General features: G+C 67.2%; 1 protein-coding gene across 1 annotated transcript in view; it reads right to left on the bottom strand.

The window, feature by feature from the left end:
* Positions 1-1,242: 1,242 nt before the first annotated feature.
* LOC130588134 (mucin-1-like) overlaps positions 1,243-1,507 on the bottom strand; it is a gene marked incomplete at its 3' end in the record, with an annotated part of 3,898 nt that continues 3,633 nt past the window's right edge. The window contains exon 5 of the mRNA XM_057389095.1: positions 1,243-1,411. Coding sequence (XP_057245078.1) covers positions 1,243-1,411 — 169 coding nt within the window. The remainder of the gene's footprint in view (positions 1,412-1,507) is intronic.

The raw sequence follows: 1,507 nt of genomic DNA, 5'->3' as shown, positions 1-1,507 counted from the left end.
CACAGGGCTGTAGGGTCACAGGGCTGTGGGACCAGGCTGTCCATGGGACCAGGGGACAATAGGGCTGGGTTGTCTGTGGGGCTGGACTATGCCAAGGGGTCAGGGGGCCATGGGGCTGGGCTGTCTGTCGGGTCACAGGGCTATGGGGCTGCAGGGCTGTAGGATCACAAGGCTGTGGGGTCACAGGGCTGTGGGACCAGGCTGTCCATGTGCCCAGGGGACCATGGGGCCGGGCTGTCCTTTGGGCTGTGGCCAGCAGGCACCAACCCTGCCCAGCCCCGGGCAGCGCTGACGTGTCAGGTCCTGCCTGTCCTGTGCTCAGCCACGTGGGTGCTGCCACTCTTCAGAGTGCCAGGGGGCTCCCGGACCGGCCACCTCCCCACTGGGACTGGAGAAAACTCCTGGGGAGTGCCAAGGGTGGCCAGTCCAGCCAGGGGGGCTGCGGTATCTTCTCAGAGTGGATATTGGGGTTGGAGCCCCACCCGGGTACTCTGTCTGGGTGGGTGCCAGCCCCTGGAGATCTCGGCTCGGGGAGGCCACAGGGCCGAGCTCTCTCTTTGTAGGGCCCAGCCCTGGTGCCTGTTCTGATCCCTGGGGCCCTGTCCAATGCTGGGGGGTGCTGAGTGGGGCAGCAGCCGTGCCAGGAACTCCCTGTCCCCTACAGGGCTCAGCCCTGGGCACAGGACCCCATCCCCAGCATGGATTTGTGGGGTGAGGGGCACAGGACTCCATCCCCAGCATGGATCCGGGGGGTGAGGGGCTCTACCCTGTGCCGGACCCCCCCAATCAGGGCACCCCCCACCTCCTCCAGCCCCTTGTCTGCGCCCCAGCACGGCTCTGACACCTCCCAGCACATGCCAGGGTTCCTGGGCACCTGGCACAGCCACGGCCCCACCCAGAGCCACAAACTGTGGCCAAGGGACCCGTCAGCTGCCCGCTGCCGGGGCTGCTCCCGGGGCTGCTCCCCGCCAAGCGCTGGCTCCGTGCCTGTGCCCACACGGGATTTCTTTGGGGAAGGTTCGGTTCCTTGTTTTTCTGCCTTTTCAGCGCGTGCCAAAACCCTCCCAGTGCCCAGGAACGGGCCCAGCCCAAACTGGGGCTGCCAGGGGGCCACCAGTGCGCWCCAGGCACGGCTGTTCCCAAAGTTTGTAGGGCTGGACTCCCCCGGCACAGGGACCCCTGGGGCCACCACACCGCCCCTTATTCCATCACCCCCGCTTTTTGGGGGCCTTTTGGGCTCACTCAGCATTGGGCAGAGCCCGAGGCCGGACAGGAAGGGGACGGGAGCCGGACACGCCGCMTGCACCCAGTGCCACACGTGCAGCTGCACGGCGCCATCGGCACCGTCACATTCCGCCTGTGCAGCCGTGGGGAAAGCGGACGCGTCAAACGAGACACGTTCGGTCGTGAACTGAAACCGAGAGCGCGGGAGGGACGAGAGGGACGGGGTCTGGCGGGACATGTCGCACCCAGAGGGATGCAGGGAGCAGGGACACGGTGACACCCC

This window comes from Malurus melanocephalus, unplaced genomic scaffold (assembly GCF_030028575.1).
Source record: "Malurus melanocephalus ecotype Western Australia unplaced genomic scaffold, MMel_1.1 scaffold_3455, whole genome shotgun sequence".
In the NCBI taxonomy this organism is placed as follows: Eukaryota; Metazoa; Chordata; class Aves; order Passeriformes; family Maluridae; genus Malurus; species Malurus melanocephalus.
The sequence above is the reverse complement of the archived record's forward strand: the minus strand, read 5'-3'. Positions and strand labels throughout refer to the sequence as shown.